The sequence below is a fragment of the Mixophyes fleayi genome, chromosome 2, assembly GCF_038048845.1.
Source record: "Mixophyes fleayi isolate aMixFle1 chromosome 2, aMixFle1.hap1, whole genome shotgun sequence".
Lineage (NCBI taxonomy): Eukaryota > Metazoa > Chordata > Amphibia > Anura > Limnodynastidae > Mixophyes > Mixophyes fleayi.
The window spans coordinates 161,795,763-161,813,397 of record NC_134403.1 but is presented as its reverse complement, the minus strand read 5'-3'; the positions used below and the strand labels follow the sequence as shown (position 1 = coordinate 161,813,397).

The 17,635-nt window shown below is 41.5% G+C and overlaps 1 protein-coding gene across 1 annotated transcript in view; it reads right to left on the bottom strand.

Annotated features, from left to right (window-relative positions):
• LOC142140242 (zona pellucida-like domain-containing protein 1) overlaps positions 1-17,431 on the bottom strand; it is a 69,797-nt gene extending 52,366 nt beyond the window's left edge. Inside the window, exon 1 of the mRNA XM_075198067.1 lies at positions 17,326-17,431. Coding sequence (XP_075054168.1) covers positions 17,326-17,431 — 106 coding nt within the window. The remainder of the gene's footprint in view (positions 1-17,325) is intronic.
• Between the last annotated feature and the right edge of the window lie 204 nt (positions 17,432-17,635).

Sequence of the window (17,635 nt, the reverse complement as noted above, 5' to 3'; positions counted from 1 at the left end):
TACCTGGTGTAACATGGTGTGAAGATACCGGGTGTATCTGGCCCAGTGCTACCCAGTACCTTCTAGGATTCGTATGGCCACTCAAGCAAAATGCAGTTATAAAAATACAACAGTATATTTATTGTCATACAAACACCACTAGAATATTATATACACACAGTAAATAAATGCCAGGCAGATTTACCACATCATCCGTCCCTTACCCCACTAACTTAAGGAGATATAGTCACCTGCTGTCCAGACTTCATGATCCATTGATTTCTCTCAGCTGCATATATAGACTCTACTTAGAGAACGACAACTCAAAAGCTAGATCTTGCACATTCATGAATGAAATCCCAGAATGAACCCCCTTCCCCCCTGGAGTTGTTCCTTATATCACAGGTCTAATTTCCACAGTCTTTCCCATCCCTGGGCAAACCCCTGGGTCTATTCTACTTTACAATTGGTCAGTGCTGGACTAGGGGAGTTGGACAGGGGAGTGAAGATGAGCTGTCCTTCCATAGAACCTCCCCTGTTAGATGGCCTGTCTGGACTAGCCTGGTGAGAACAATGGACACTAATTTGTTTTCCTACTCCAGCACATGGCAACCTGATCCCTACCCACAATCCCCCTGGCTTCACTTTAAAGACAATGAATAGCAACCTTATTGCTAGTCATCAATATACAATACACAATATACATATGTACACTGAACTACAATGTCCCCTTAGCCACATGTTATTGGACAATGCTTTTGTAGTCTAGTGAGCTAGGGAACAAAGCATGGGCTATAAAAATTACTATAATCCACTTTATGTGAGAAATGAGACACCGATTGCTCACAGGGTAATCCCACTCATTTCGTCACATATACCTCCCCTACTTTTTTTTAGCTCTTGTTCCCCAGTGGCTCCCTTGCCCCAAGTAAACCTTTCTCCCAAGTCCAAAGTTTCTGGCCTGCTGTGGTTTCTCCTGGGTCTGATGGCAAGGTAGACAGCAGTACACAGTTCCTCAATCTCCCACCCGGGTCCCATGGCTGCAGGCATATTTTCCCACACAGCTGGAGTGGGGGTTTATGCTGCCCTGTGTCATAAGATGAGACAACAATAAAACTGGGCCACTCCTGTGCACACCTCCATGGTAGGAGAGTTGTAGTCCAACATCCCTTGGGTGCCTTATCCACCCTTAATTGCCCAACTGCAAATAGTCCCTTGGCCTGTTCTCTGTTTCTGAAGGCCATGCTCCCCTCCCCCACATATTCGAGTGAAAACTGCCAAGTGGCAGGCAAACTTTCTGGCTCCTTGTCCGTTTGTTTCTGGCAAAGATCCAATCCCCCCTCCCCCAAACACTCAAGGGACAACTGCCCGGTGGAAGGCAAAGGTGGTGGCTCCATTAATTCTTTGCTTATGGGGAATTCTCTGTCCCCCTCCCAAACCACATGTGGGTGTCCCTGTAAGTATGTTGGTGTGCATCTCCCCTCCCCTGCTACCACATCCAACTTTTGCACTACTTACCTCGACTCTGGCGCATCTGGGTAGTGTGAATCCTCATTGGACACAGACTTGTCCTCCTGGCAGCAAAACAAAGTGGATGGTCCAGTGCAGGCCTCTGGTATGGGGTCCTGGATTCCCAGATTTGGAGCTGAAGCACAATGCTTCAAAAGCTTGTGGGGCTGGTGAATCATGCTGTGCTGGTGCCCTCTCAGACACCCACTCAGTCGATATCTACTCATCTGCCAATTCTGCATAGGGGAAGGCCTAAGTGTAGTTTTCCCAGGGACCCATGATAGTGGCCTCTGACATGACAATTCCTTTATCCTCTCCCATTAATTCTGTTATACAGTCTGTAATCATGATTTCTGCTGAGATCATATATTGAGCAAGTTTATGATCCTCTTCTGTCACAATTGGGTACAGCTGTACATCACTTGAACCGGAGAGCACACATGCGGTATCCTGCGTTACTTCATTAGATAAAACATTATCAGACACAACAGGGGTGGATAACTGGTCTTTTCTGTAATTCTGTTCTAGCTCAGACACCGTCTCAGGTGCCAATAACACTGGCAAATTATCAGAAGATGCTACTACATGGTACTTACTTGGTAGCTCTTTTCCATCCAAGTCACCAAATGGGAAGATTTCTCCTATTCCTTTCTGAGTAGACAGAGGTACAACATCCTCACCAAGCAGTTCTTCTCCAGTCTCCCCCAAGATAGTAGCTTGGGCAACTGTGTATAATCCACTGGGATGGACCTCCCCCTGATTAACAGACTGAGCAGCCATTTTTTTAGAGCGTGACAAAAGATATTCCAATTGGCATTTTTCAGTATTCACTCGATAACACTGATCCTGCCACATTTCAGTGTCCATAAGTCCTTGTCGCCATACCTCATTCTCTGCTTCTTCAAAACTCTTTTGCAGACATTGCATTTGTTCCCAGAGAGGTATGTGGGGACCCAAAGTGAACATCCATTTCCTATAGACACTGAAGGCATTGATGGGATTCTCCTGATCTTTTAAAAGACGTTTGAGCATATCCCTGTGCGTGCAGTACAGGTAAGGTACACCCCGGATCTGGCATTCCACTATCAGCTCCTCCACATTCATTGTCTTTAGTGGATCTGTAGAATCTGCTAATGGGACAGATTCTATTAGTACATTTGCAGGGGATTCATCAGGCATGTCCCTGTGCTGTAACAGTCCATTTACGTCTTGTTTGTACTGCTGATTATTGTTGTATCTGGATTCTCCCTTGGCCAGATTCTGCATAGTACAAATAACTTCATGTGTAAAATCATCCCATTCTGGTTCATCCCGAAAATTGCAGGCACTTGCCTCCTCTTTCAACATTAGGAACACATCCAACAGGTTCTCCAATTTCTCCTGTAGACTGGCTCCGTCCCACATAATAATCTTTGGGCACTCCTCATCCCAATAATCCAAAATGTGCTGCATTGTGGTGGGGTGGTGCAACACATCCATATCCCCATCCTGCAGACACTGCCACAGTCCTTCATCCCAGTACACCTTTCTCTTGGTTGTACTGGACTGCTTCATCCCTTCCTTTGGGAACTTTTTCAACACTGGGCTGTGATCTGCTCTTTTGTTCCTAGAGCTCACACCCATTTTACTTCCAGGGATCACCTCACTGTGATTTTCTCTCTTTGAGACACGGTTCCATCTTTCGCTCTCCTCTGGCGGGCTGTGCTTCCCCTTATCAAATCAGCACTTAGGCGGCATCTTCCCTCGCCTAAAGCCCACAACGCTTTTCGTGACACTTTCTGCCTTAAAGCCTTTAGGAGTAAGTTCAGGATAATGTGGTAACTGGTTTCTAGTGCTAACTGCTTTGCAGAGCCCTGGAATGTATCACGATACAGTTCCCCTGCAGCTCTAGCCAGAGAGGATCTGGGACTGAGTGACCCCACTGCTTGCCACCAAATCATTGCCCAAAATCACCTCATTGGACATTCCTGCCATAACTCCAACTTCCACCAGGTTGTTACAATGGCCCCAATGCAACTGGACTTGGGCTGTTGGAATCTCTGCCCATCGTCCATCCTCCATCCTAATTTTAAAGTACTTGTTGGGGATAATTCTTCTGGAATCCACCAACTCGGGGCGTACCAGGGTGATGGCTGCCCCACAGTCCCTAAATCCTTGGGCTTTTCTGCCATCCACCCATACAGGTTTCAAGTGCCTGAGAAGGCGTCCTCCTGTTGTTTGCCTCATGTCAGCCACAGCATTGCAAGTGGCCTTTACCCCCCTCGCCTCTGGCGCATCAGGGTAATAGTGTTTGTTTTTCCGGGAGTGGCTCCTGCCAACAACCCCCGTAGGTGGGAATTGGTCTAATTGACCTCCTTTCCTGGGACAGTGCTGTTGAAGATGTCCCCAGTATCCACCTCGATGGCACCACTTCCAGGCTTGTCCCAAGTGTGGTATTGCTTGTCCTTTGCTGCTGGGTCGCCTTTGGCCTTCACTCTGCACCTTTTCTGCTTTCTCCCAGGACTGTGGGTTACACTTTGCCACCCAATCCTGTAGGCTGGGAAATATCTCAGTCAGCCCTGCTTTTACCAGCTCAAGTCCTTTTCTCCGGATCCACTGACTGAGGACGTGCTGCAGCTCTTGACGAAGCTGACCATAGTCATAGCTTCCACTGTGCACTGCTGACTGGCCTGGGGTGGGGGATGCTTGTATTGTAGCTGCAATCTCCTTCATCCTTACTGGCTGCTCCTGGTCCTTATACAACTCCTTGGCTTTCAGAATTTTTGCAACATAAGTGCCAACTTGGGTGTCTTCCACTGATGGGACCTCTGCTATTTTCATCCTGCCCGCATTATCGAGTAGGCACAGGTCCCATTTGCGTAGTTTTTCCACTAGTTGTGGCCTGAAGTCATCCTGGGTAGTAGCAATTTCCCTTGTCCGGCATAGTCCCCGGAGTTCATCCAGTTTTAGGGAGTTATACTTGTTCATGGTTCATGTTTCTTGCAACTCCTCTGATAGGCTTCCTCTGGGTGCTGTGTAGCCGGTGCTGTGCTGTAACTACAAGGCTCTTTGACTGCAACCGCTTGCGTCCTTTGCAGCCTTCCCGGTTCTTGTGACACTGGGCCGAGTGATCCCACTGCTTGCCACCAAAAATGTGAAGATACCGGGTGTATCTGGCCCAGTGCTACCCAGTACCTTCTAGGATTCATATGGTCACTAAATGCAGTTATAAAAATACAACAGTATATTTATTGTCATACAAACACCACTAGAATATTATATACACATAGTAAATAAATGCCAGGCAGATTTACCACATCATCCATCCCTTACGCTATTAACTTAAGGAGATATAGTCACCTGCTGTCCAGACTTCACGACCTATGGATTTCTCTCAGCTGCATATATAGACTCTACTTAGAGAACGACAACTCAAAAGCTAGATCTTGCACCTTCATTTATGAAATCCCAGAATGAACCCCCTTCCCCCCTGGAGTTGTTCCTTATATCACAGGTCTAATTTCCACAGTCTTTCCCCTCCCTGGGCAAACCCCTGGGTCCATTCTACTTAACCATTGGTCAGTGCTGGACTAGGGGGGTTGGACAGGGGAGTGAAGATGAGCTGTCCTTCCATAGAACCTCCCCTGTTAGATGGCCTGTCTGGACTAGCCTGGTGAGAACAATGGACAATAATTCGTTTTCCTACTCCAGCACATGGCAACCTGATCCCTACCCACAATCCCCCTGGCTTCACTTTAAAGACAATGAATAGCAACCTTACTGCTAGTCATCAATATACAATACACAATATACATATGTACACTAAACTACAATGTCCCCTTAGCCACATGTTATTGGACAATGCTTTTGTAGTCTAGTGAGCTAGGGAACAAAGCATGGGCTATAAAAATTACTATAATCCACATTATGTGAGAAATGAGACACCAAATGCTCACAGGGTTATCCCACTCATTTCGTCACACATGGTTTTATTTAATGTCAGGCTAAGAAAACACAACACATTCATCCATGTAGCAGGTCAGTTATATCTTCCCTCTAATACCCCTACTAAGAAAGCAGAGAAGATAACATAGAGAAGGAAAGCTAGCACTGAAATGGAACTGAGTGCCAGTTCATTATTGGCATGTTAAGACTTCTACATCAGCCCTCCCAGTGATTTTCACTGGTTGGCAGCACTGAGGGTTAGTGTTGCCTAGTAACAGTTTAGCATATGATCACAATGCGGCCTCTCCTTTGACTGAACAGCATTTTCTCTTTATTTACACTGCCATTTCTATCTCATTCAGCTTATAGGGAACATGGAGCACAGTAGTCTAGATTTTTTTTTACTTGGTTATAGACATAGCAATGTTCAATTGTATTTTTTATTTGTGACTATACTGTACATTGTTTACATTTTAGATATGTCTATGTTAATAAGTGTAATGTTATATTTTTAGTGTTATTTTAATTTATGCTATGTTATGTTACGTTGTATTAGGTAAGCACTTAAGTTTTGCATTTCCTAAAATATTTAGTTTTAATGATGATATTTCTTTGCTACAAGAGTCAATAATTACCTATATAGTCAGACAAAAGCATCTACTTTGATTAATTACACTTCCTTTGTAAAAGAAACCCCTATTTTTTTATAGAAAGTAATGTCTCCTATAACCTTCTGCAGAAAATGAATATAAATTCATTGCCTTAAATTGAATCCAGATGAAAAAAGTTAAAACCTACATAAGTATTAAATACATGTATCAACTATTTCACTTTTGATTTAATGAAACAAGCATTTGTGGCAATTTAAAAGATGGCTGAAAACATAAAGAGAAAAAGAAAAGCTTCAGCCCAGTGTGTTCATTTTTTAATTCCATGACCTATTTTTTCATGTACTGCTAAAGAGTGTTTTCTCATTTAACATGTTCAATGTGATACTTTTTTTTATTGGTTCTCTAACATGCACAAGTAAGAGTTATTGGAAATAATAAACAAATAATTAATATATTCTTCTAATTAACACCATAAACTGTAATGTTCAACTCCTTCCCTATTTCACCATTATCTGCAATACAGTTTCTAATTTTCAAATATGACATTACAAAAAGTAGTTAACTGAAGTAGCCTAGACTAGTGCCACTGTTCTTTAGGAAAATAATCATTTCTAGATTTGCTTGTCATCAATTAAATATTAATATAATTCACCATGGTGATTATAGGAAAATAAACATTTTCTAAAAGTTAAAGATTTATATACTTAAATTTACATACATTTAGAATAGGCTTTTATGTGTGTAACATTTTCCCCTACTTGCTTCAATTATGTTTTGAGCATTTATTTAATCAAATAAGAGTTGCCATGCTTGTTGCTTTCTGACAGTGTGACTATTCACCCTGGAACTTTTTCTTCTCTTTTTTTCTAATTTTATTTATTGTTTTACCGGCAACTGTTTTTATTATATAGGGCCGCCTTTGTTGTGGCAAATAATACTATTCATTAAACCGGTTCCATCATTTTTATGTTAGTCTCAGCTTCACTATTTGTACTGCCTAGATTTTAGATTGCCTCCTTGTTGTTTAATATTGTACTGTATACACGTTTATACTAACACATACCACTTCTCTCCCTCCCCCTCTCCCTCTATCTACTTTTTCCTCTACTTGTCCCCTCTTCCCCTTCCTTCTATTTGAGGTTATCCTGACTCATGTGGATACATCTAGGCTGTCCGGATTAACCCTTCATTGATGTACAGTTCATCGTTATTTTTCCCATTTTTGTCAGTACTGTATAGAGACCTGATATTTATGTGACTTTATGCATTAGGGATTTTGCAACCAACTACGTGTAGATTGGTATTAGTATTTTTGTTACATTATACACTGATACACCATCTGAAGCTATTATATGGTTAACTGTTGTTTAGCATTTACCTATATGGTTCTATACTATTCAATAATGGGTTGAATTTTCATCCTATTCTGCTCTATTATCACCTTGCGAGCGCAGTTGGTACTTATTTGTTTATATTGTTTTACAAGGAGGGATACCTTGGTTCCTCTGCTGCTGCAGGTGTGTCACCTAACCTGTCTTTTAAGCGCATTTGTATTTTTGCAGTGTGACTATTCATGTTTGCATAACTGTTGGGAACAGGAAGTATCTGATAGATCATGCACCATTAAATTAATATAACAAGCTATAGTGTCAATAAAAAAGAAAACAGAAAAAGCTCCCTGGCACAATAGTTTTCTATATAGTAACTTTTTAAACCCAATGAGTATGCTGGTGTGGTTTGTGCATGATGAATTCTGCTTCGCTGCTAGACTGTAGGGTGACATTTTTAAATTATGCAAGTAAGGTTTTAATTCTGATCAGGCAGAGAATTCTACAACATCAGGGTATATAGTTAAACTTAACATAATGCAAGCATTAAAATTAAGCTGCTATATTGCAGACAATAATAGGCATCTATCATGTGTGGCACCATGACTGCAGTGGTAGAAAGCGGTCTTATCAGAATCGGCAACATCACTATTGGATATGATTTAAAATGTGGTAGGAAGATGTCAGCTACAGTTCTGTGTGGTCATCTGCAACTGCATTAAAAGGCCTGGATGAAGCATAAAGCTATCTAGCCACTTTGCTCTAATTGTTTTTAACTTCCTACAACAATACAATCCCTGGGGTGGTGCCGCAGAGGCTGCGGGGTGGCCTCTATATCACAAAGTATGAAAGTCATATGATCATAAAAATTAGAATGTGATTATGTTTAAATTAAATAAAGCTGATTCAGTTGTTTATGATATTATTAGAAATCAACTCCCATTTCTGCATAACTGCAGGCTCTATGTTTTCAAAAAGAACATGGTACTGAAACAGCTTATAATACTTCTTCTTATATCTACAATAGGGAATATTTTTGAAGAAAAATATTATTTTTATTGAAAAATTTCATGGTAAAGGGGAAGAGGTACAAAAATAGAAGATGGGAAGGGAAAAAGAATATAGTGGGGATAATACAAAACAGACTGTTGTCTGACTCCCTTGTACATTCTGACATGTCTTTTGTTAATTCCCGTTTACACTGGGAAGCATGTTTGGGTATATCAGAGGGACTGGACAACTGCTTGTACCAGAAAGTGATACACACTTTATTATCACCCCTGATCAGCTTAGAGTAAATCAGAGGTGGGTGTAAGCCAAAAGGACTGTCATGTCATTGGTATTCAGCAATCCAATGATGCAAATGCAGGTATTTATAAAAATCTTTACAGATTATGTCATGTTTTTTCTGCAGTTGCGCAAAGGTGCAGGGATCCCCAGCATCAAACATGTGGATGAGAGAGGAAAGCTCCCCAGAAGGCCAGCTTGATAAATTAAAGTTGGGGATGAGTCTGGAAATGCTAGATAGAGGGAGGGTTCTTGTTGGGGGGAACAAAGTCCTTGAAGGACCCAACAGTCCTGTCCCAGACCTTGAGAACATCTAAAATGGAGAATGAGGAATGGGTGGAGCGATTTAGGGAGCCTTAGCAGGTCCACAATAGGGGCGGAGGGATGGAGGGCATGTTCCTGATTAACCCAAGGCTTGTGAAGGGCTGGAAATGCCCAGTCCTTATCTGTGAAACAATAAAAACTTTCTGGTACTTTACTAGATTTGGTAGAGCTAGACACCCCTTGTCTCTTAGGTAAAGCCATTCATGAAAAAAAACAAATTGGAAGGCGTGTCCCACCAGATATATTTAAGCATAAGTGAATGTACTGCATCCATGAGCCATTTTGGGAGGAGGTAGGTAATGTGGAAAATATACATAACCCTAGGGAGCAACAAAATGTTACAAGCAGACACTCTGCCCATCAAGGAGACTTCATTGCCCATCCAAGAGGTAGACAGCATAGAAAGCTTAAACAATGATATTATGAATCCCTACAGGCGCTAATAAATATTCACTTTAAAGTAGAATGGAAAAATACTTATATTAGGCAGTAGTAATCCTCCAATTCTTATTTCTCTTAACTTGTTCATATTTTCATGGAACAGAAAGAAAAGAGCAAAAATAGTGTGATACAGTCAAAATAAATACATATGTCAATAAGACATTAAAGATTAAATAAAACAGAGAATCTTCTTCAATTGATAGACACCCCCTTGGTGGGGTACTCACAAGAGATAGATGAAATATAAGAGTTAGATGAAATTCAAATAACTTATTAACATTCACAGAAAGCACGGCTCGTACCGATGTCCCGAAATGTAATCTACAATATTGAGGACTCTTCTTGTGTTGTCAGAAGCCTATTACCCCATGACAATTCCCACTTGATCAGGGTGGATGAGGCTAAGAATAATAGGGCCAAGCCTTTTGGCTACCAGTTTGCAATACATTTTGATGTAAGTGTTGAGAAGGGCTGTCGGCCTGTAATTGCGTAAATCTGCTGCCTCCTTACCCAGTTTCAGAATTGTCATAATCTAAGCTTTGAGCATTGTACAAATTGACCAATATAGGGACAAGGTCCTTCTGAAATGTAATATAGAAATCATTGATGTAACCATCAGGGCCAGTGGCCTTACACTTGAGGAGACTTTTAATCACATCAAAAATCTCTAAAGAGGTGCAGGGGGCATTTAGGGCCTGCAGGGTGTCAGCATCTACATAAGTGAGACAGAGGAGAAAGTCATGTATGTCAGTAAGTGAGGGTTGTGGGGTGCCTAAATCCTCTTTAAGATTGTAAAGGCCTTCCTAGTACTTAGCAAACAGGCTGGCAATGTCTTGAGGGTTCAAAAATTTTAGGCCATCTTCTGTGGACATGTGTCGAAACCAGTTCCTGGCCTGTTGTCCCCTGAGTATTTTTGCCAGCATCCACCCCGCTTTACTGCCAGTAGTGTAAAGCTTGCAACAGAGTTGGGACAAAGCAGCCTGGTTGAGAGCCAGAAATAGTTTCTTGAGTTGCTGTCTAACTTGGGTTAGCTTACTTTCAGAGCAGGGGTGAGGCAGAACTTATTGTGGGCCTCAGGGAGAAGAGTGTGGATTCTAGTTCCTGTTGAAGATAGGCATTTATTTTCTTAAGCTGGGAGCCTGTTTGCATCACTGTCCCTCACAAAATAGCTCTTACTGTACACCAATATGTGAATATGGAAGTGTTTCCAGGTTCATTGGTAGCAGTGTATAGAGCAAGGGCATCTTGGAGAGCACTCTTACCCTCTAGGTGAGTAAGATGATAACTAGAAAGGCAACAGGGGAAAATGTCTAGGGGGAAATGTCAATGCTGTGGGGGACCAAGTCCATAGGAGCGGGGCGTGTTCTGACCATGTAATTGGAAGGATCGAAAAGAACTTGGAATGCTGTAGGGACCTTTTGTTAGTGAGTATCATGTCAATGCAGGAATAAGCATTATGGACAAGGGAGTGGTAAATAACGTCCATTGCACCAGGGGCAGAGACCCACCAAGCATCATAAATATCATATTCTGCTATCAATTTGCAGAAAGAGAGGGAAGAGCCCACTGTGTCCAGGTTAATATTGTGCCATCAATATTAGGCTCTCCATTCTGAGTTTTTGTACTTCCTGCAGAACAGCTTTGAGAGGGGGGATTTGCCTAGATATGGGAGCATATAGAGAGACAATTGTAACAGGCTTATCCTCCAGCTGATTGGTTAAGATCAGAGACCTTCCCTGTTTACCTACATACTTAAGTTGAAGGACAAATTAAATTTTGAAGCTGAAGAAAATGGCCATGCCATTGCATTTAAGGGGGCTATTATTATTATTATTATTATTATTATTATTATTATCATTATTATCATTTATTTATAAGGCGCCACAAGGTTTCCGCAGCGCCGTACACAATACAAACAATGGACAGTACATGGAATAGCAGTACAAAGCAATAAATGAGTAGTACCAAGACTTCAGAGGCTCCAGGCAAGGCAAATATATGGAGGTTGGAGCAGAAGAGAAGGTAGAGAGACAGGAGGAAGAAGGGCCCTGCTCATACGAGCTTACATCCTAAGGGGAGGGGAGACAGATGACAGGCACAGAGGGTGTCGGAGGAGGGGAGCAAGCGCTCCCCTCTACTGAGGAGGAGCGAAGAGAGGAGAGAGACCATGGAGAGAGGGTTAGGTGGAAAGCTGGTAGGCTATGCGGAAGAGATGAGTTTTGAGTGCCCGTTTGAAAGAGCACAGGTTGGGGGACAAACAGATGGAGCGTGGGAGGTCATTCCAGTGCAGGGGGGCAGCTCGGGAGAAGTCTTGAATTCTGGAGTGGGATGAGGTGATCAGAGTGGAGGAGAGGCGACGGTCATTGGCTGAACGCAGGGACCGGGCGGGAGTGTGGATGGAGAGGAGATTGGAGATATAAGGGGCAGTGGAGTGGGAGAGAGCCTTGTAGGTGAGGGTGAGAAGTTTAAAAAGGATTCTGTAAGGGAAGGGGAGCAAGTGTAAGGCAAGGCAGAGAGGGGAGGCAGAAGAGGAGCGGCGAGAAAGGAAGATAAGCCTCACAGCTGCATTAAGTATAGAACAAAGGGGGGTGAGGCGAGAGCGGGGGAGGCCGGTGAGAAGAAGGTTGCAGTAGTCCAGCCGGGAAATGATAAGTGCGTGGATAATAGTTTTGGATGCTTCGTGAGATAGGAAGGGCTGGATGCGGGCGATGTTGCGAAGTTGGAAGCGACAGGATTGGGCAAGGGATTGAATGTGGGGGGCAAAAGAGAGAGAGGAGTCGAGGGTGACTCCCAGGCAGCGGAGTTGGGGTACAGAAGAGATAGTGGAGTTGTTGACAGTGATGGAGAGATCCAGGTGGGAAGGGGAATGCTATTAGCTGAGTAGCAGAGAGGGTAGTGATTGTTCCTGAAATGGGGGGGTTCTATATGAAAAATTGGTTTCCTGAAGCAATATGACATCAGCTTTATGCCTAAAGAAGTAGTAAAGGGCTTACCGTCTTTTATTTGGGGAATCTAAACCCCAAACATTTAAAGAGAGAAGATTAAACATGAATACAGGTGCAGGCAGTGCAAGTGCCTGACATGTAAAGGGACTGGAAATGTCTCTACTCAAAGTAGGGGAGTAATGGGTGCGCAAATAAAAAAGGGAAGAAGATGTCTGCTGATTTAGGGGGAAGGGACTGTGGTGGTGTAAGAGAAGGGCAAGAGAGATGGGAGGGGAAAAAAAGAACTGAAATAACCCTGAATTCAGGTTAGCACATTTTCTGCATAGAGAGGGAAGCATCAAAATAAGTAGCATTTCGGTCATGGAGCTTGCTGGTAAAGCAACTCCCACCCATGTCTAAGAAACTGATGGGAACAATGGTATAAGAAAGAATATATAGAGAGGAAGACAGGGAGATAAAGAGGAGGACAGCCTGAATCACACAAGGAAAAAATACACTCATAGAGCAGGTTGTGGTCCTAGCTAAGTGACCCAGGCTATACACATATTAGTAACATAAAATACATTAAAGACACAACAGTATGAACTATATGGAAATCACAGTGATAATCATAGCCAACTGAGCTATATATGGATGGCTGATATGGTCAAATGGAGAAATGACAAGTGACATATCAGGGCAGGAGACTTCAAAAAGAGATACGTCCAGAATCATCGGTCCCCAGGGAATCAAAATTTGGGAGAGAGAGCAATCTCCTCAGACTCCAATATATAGGAAACAGTACCTAAAAGTCCATGGGCAAACCTCATGGAGTAGGGTCCTGTTGTCACTGGTTAGTGCCTTAGAAGCAGCAGGAACAGGGAGCATGAGGACATCTCCCAAGAAAGCACCTAAACAAAAAGAGAGAGTAGAAAGACACGAACAGCCATGTTTCAAGGTCAGTCTTGTTCCACCACTGTCCCCATTCTCTAATGGGGCTTGGAAGCATTGGGGTCACAAATGATGTCCCAGCCTTTCAACAGATGTGTGCCCTCATCAGGATTAAAGATGATGTGAGTAGAGTTGTTTTTCTGTATGATGAGCTTGACGAGGAACCCTAAACAGTAGGAGATGTCATTCCACCATAAGGCTGAGGTGAATGATCTCTGCATGAGAATAATGGCCTTGGAGAAACCTGGAAACAATTGAATGCCAGAATGAGCTTCTATATGTTCAGCCATTCTGGCCACTTGCAAAAGTTGTTCTTTTACATGAAAAAAGTGCATCCGGAAGATCTTCCTGGGGGAAGGTTTGGGTAGTCTATGGACTCTATCAATGAGAAGGTCACATTCCATAGCTGAAGGGAGTAGTTTGCAGATGAGCAGCGTGATATAGGAGTGGAGGTCAGCATTGGTCATTGATTCCTGGATACCTCTGATTTTGACATTATTCCAACCTAGATTGGTCTTCTATGTCAGCAATCTTATCCTTCATAGATTCCAGTTCCTGGCAGAGGGAATCATAAGCATCCCAGATATCATTGTGGGATGCCACCAGCACGCTCATTCTCCTATCTAGACAGATCGTGCTTTTCCATATCCCTGCTATTTCTCTCTTGAGTTCTCGAATGGATGCTTTCAAGGTGGTTGTGAGCTCAGAATTGAGGTTAGAGTGGTACAAGACTGATGAGTTGACAGGTCAAAACAGATGATGATATTCAGAAATGGGTGGGTCTTCAGAGCTGTTTAATGTTCAGGCATAGTCAGTGGTAGAGGTGTAGAGGAGTAGGGCTAACGCATGTGCCCATGTTTATGCCACAAAAGATCTGAGCAGAGAGGATATGCCTTATGGTTGCTAGGCGTGGAGGTGACAGCTGAGCAATGTGGTGGGCAACATAGACCCTCAGCCAGAACATGCAGCCAAATTATACTGTATAAGCAAAGTGCAATAGAAGGAGGTGCAGGTTGCAATGCAAAAGAGCAATCAACAGGGGGCAGTAGATGTTTCTAATTGGAACAGTAATAGCTGCCCAGCTAAAGTAGGGAAAGCAGACAAGAATCTGTAGCCAATGCCAGTTACTGTTTTGGACTTCTCTACTGTGAGGATAGGGACCCTAATTGGCTGTGACCCAGAAATTCCCCCCAGCTGTATGCCCCACCAGTAATTCCCTGGAGCAGTTTCCTCAGTTACCTCTGGTAAGAGTAATCTTTTGATGACTTTCCAATGTGTAACCACAATAGCCTCACCTGCCGCTCGGGGCACTTGCAGTGTTGTTGTCTGCAGTAGGCAGGGACAGGTGTTGGAAGGTACAACACACAGGTGGTGACTCACACAGCTAGTCACTGGGAGCGCCAAAGGATTTGCCTGCAGGAGGTACGTGGTGTCTGGTTCCAGGATCACCGGCTGCCCCATCAGCGCTACTTCTGGTTAGGCCGCACAGCATAGCTGGGTGCTGGCAGGGCCCAGGACCGAAAACCAGCCACTGAGAGGGAACCTCTGGTCCAGGTCACTCAACAATGGCAGTAGTAAGGAGCATCCACGAACTCAGAAGGCAGGGTAAGCTGAACCGGAGGTAGTCCAGTCTACACCAGGCATGCCAGACGGAAGGTGCAGTTAGGCCTCAGGGTGCCACGAGCGGCCGAGGGGGCAGAGGATCCAACCTTTGGGGATCAGGTGTAGGGAATTAGAAGAGGGAAACAGGTAAGAGCACAAGAGATTGTTGGTAGGCTGGCAAGTCTCAATTGCAAGGGATACACACAGCTGGTGAAGTGTAGCTCAGATGGAAATCAGCCTTTCAGTATGGCCATTAAACCACACCCCTTACAGGAGGGAGTTTTAATTACTTTTTTTATATACTTGCGTTTTTATTTTGGTATTATACATATTTTGGCAGGTGTATAACAGTACAAAAAACATACTATATAGTGGGTTACTTAACTATTTTTTGACACAAAGTATGCAAAGTATTAAAAAATATCTATGGGCTGTTTATTGCACATATATATTTAGTACAGTGAATTGTGTTTCTTTTCTTACATTCATGTACTTGGACAGTCTTTATATATTCTACCTATTTAATAGATCTTTAATTTCCTGAGAAATGCATTTTATTGCATAATAATATATTCCTAATAATAATAATAATAATAATAATAATAATAATAATAATAATAATACAATATAGACAGACATTGTCACTAGTTTGTATTGTACTGTGTCTGATTTTCATAATTGTGATAAATAATATGGATAAATATATAAATATCTATCTGATATCTTGAGGTTCTACTACCAAATTGAAATAGATGCAGAATTTAAGAAGACAAAAATTGTTTAGTGTAGTGCACTATCAGTCTCAAAATCATATCATCTCATCTGTCAAGGCTTGAATAAGCTAACCCAGCGAACCATGTGTTGCTGATCGCTGAGCAGACTTAATCCAAAATTTAAAAATGATAGACTATACTCCTCACTAAAACCATCAAACCAAAAAGTTTCTTTAATCTAGTATTAAGTATCACAGCAAGAATAACTATGAATCGAACTTGTTAAACCAAATTAATTAGCTCTGATCAGCCCTGAGTTCTAGTGGAGCAATGTTAGGTAGATAGCAAGTCATAAACTATAGATCTGAAAACTGAGCCAGTAATGGACAATTCTATATAATAGAGGTATAAGTCACAACTAATAATACCCTTTTTAAAGCAATTCATCAGGCTCACTGGTATGAATGTAGCATATTGCGACAAATGTATCTACCTTTATACATATTTTCAATAACCTTGGTACAATATTTATTCAGTGTTGTAACACAATAGAGATAACACTTAAAAGAATCCAGATTGCAGCTATTGCCTTATTAAAAGGTAAAACCTTTATTCAATTTTGGCTTATTTAGAAGACAAACTTAAATTTAAGAGAGATTACAAGTATGCTCAGCAGTTTTTAAACTCCCTATTTCACTTTTGTTATTTCGTTGTTTTTAAGATTCCATTTTAATTATTAACAATAAGGTTAATTTTTAAATGAGATGGGACCCATAATCATTAGATGAGATGACATCATTTTGAGGCTGCTAGTGTACTACATTAAACTTATTCTGTCTTATTAAATTCTGCAATAATAATAATAATAATAATAATAATAATAATAATAATAATGATATATACATTTTTATAATATCATTCTTCCTGAATTCAATATGCACATAAAAAAAAAAATCACAGTCAAACCTTTTTTTCTTCTTTGATCTACATGAAGATAATATAATGTTAAGTACTGAGATTACTGTGAGTAAATATGCATTTTACTTGTACATGGCCTTCTAGTACAATACTTGTGGTATGTGACCAATCACTTGAAAGATGCTCATACATAGGGGGTGATTCCATTAGCCATGAAGACAAGACTGCGCATATTACTGTCAATTACAGTAATGCAAACTTGGCTCGTTGCTGGCACCACAATGAAGTGCAAGGAAAAATAAATCAAATATCTTTACCAAATCATCACGTGGTTACACTTTGCCAGTAATTGAATCTATCTCATAAGTATAGTTGGTATTTCAGCCTGAGTGTAAAACTAGTGGGCCACACATTGGTAGCCAGAATGGACAGATCCAATCATTCTGAGGCTAGAATTAATGTCCAGGTCACATGGGACCAAATTAGTGCTCAAATACATACATATACAATTATATTTATGAAAATATGGACATTCCCATTGAGATTTTGATTACAATCGATAATCAATGTGATATCACACATAAAGCAATGCCTGAACAAACATTGCCCCATATAATTGTTTAGCAAGTAACCAAATTATATCAGTAAGAGAAAGTAATTGATTTTTATTAGCATTTTTGGTTTATTGAAAAATGTCTATACGTAGTTCTTTTAATAAAGAATTATGGTGTACACATTTAACATAATAATAGTTTAGTTCTTACAAAAATTAGAGTTATTATTCTACAGATCAATTACATTAAGCATCTCTTACCTGGAAATCTGCTATGATGATTGGCATCACAATTGTATCCATTAAACTGTGCACCCACTGACAACTGGTAAACTGACAACAGCAGTAACAACCATATCGGTTCCATGGCCAAGCCTATCAAAATACAATCAAGACAAAAATAAACAGACCGCCACATTATTTTATGCTTGATTACCTTTTCACAAGAGAAACACACTGCCTATCCACTCAATTCTTTTTATAAACCCATAAACATTATTGCTTTCTAATGCAATTAGCACTGCTAATTATAGCCAGGAAACTGTTTGAAATATGATATAATTTATAGCAA